The sequence below is a fragment of the Wasmannia auropunctata genome, unplaced genomic scaffold, assembly GCF_000956235.1.
Source record: "Wasmannia auropunctata unplaced genomic scaffold, wasmannia.A_1.0 LD335157.1, whole genome shotgun sequence".
NCBI lineage: Eukaryota > Metazoa > Arthropoda > Insecta > Hymenoptera > Formicidae > Wasmannia > Wasmannia auropunctata.
The window spans coordinates 4,485-5,148 of NW_012027733.1; the positions used below are offsets into that span (position 1 = coordinate 4,485).

General features: G+C 53.2%; 1 protein-coding gene across 1 annotated transcript in view; it reads right to left on the minus strand.

Annotated features, from left to right (window-relative positions):
* The window catches only part of LOC105457726 (extensin-like), a 2,063-nt gene extending 1,458 nt beyond the window's left edge, over positions 1-605 (minus strand). The window contains exon 1 of the mRNA XM_011702563.1: positions 277-605. Within this exon, the coding sequence (XP_011700865.1) occupies positions 277-605 (329 nt within the window). The remainder of the gene's footprint in view (positions 1-276) is intronic.
* Positions 606-664: the final 59 nt, after the last annotated feature.

Sequence of the window (664 nt, forward strand, 5' to 3'; positions counted from 1 at the left end):
ATTAAAGGAGACAACTACATTAGGATATTACAATTTGGAAGAAGGGAAGAAGAGACGGAGAGCCATAATTACATATTTTTTTTACATATATATTTTTTTCGATTACGTATAGATTTTTATACATATATTTTATATTTTATATCATATATATATTTTTTTTGTTTTTTTCTTTATTGCCTACCCGGCGGCAGTGGGACGTATCCCGGCGGCAGTGGGACGTATCCCGACGACGGGACGTACCCCGGCAACGGGACGTATCCCGCCGACGGGACATACCCCGCCGACGGGACGTATCCCGCCAACGGAACGTATCCCGCCGACGGGACGTATCCCGTCGACGGGACGTATCCCGTCGGTGGAACGTATCCCGCTGACGGGGCGTAACCTGCCGCCGGAATAAACCCCGGTGGTGGCGACGGCGCTGGCAAGTACCCCGGTGGTGGCGACGGCGCTGGCACATACCCCGGTGGTGGCGACGGCACTGGAGCGCCAGGATACCCTGGTATAGGTGCTGGAATATATCCCGGCGGCGATGGCGCTGGGACATATGGTGCCACATATCCTGGTGGCGGTGGTGATGGTGTTTGCATATATCCCAGCGCCATAGCCGCTGGCATATATTTTGGGTTGCCGTGCCTGCCAGCTATCTTCCGCCGTTCTTTTG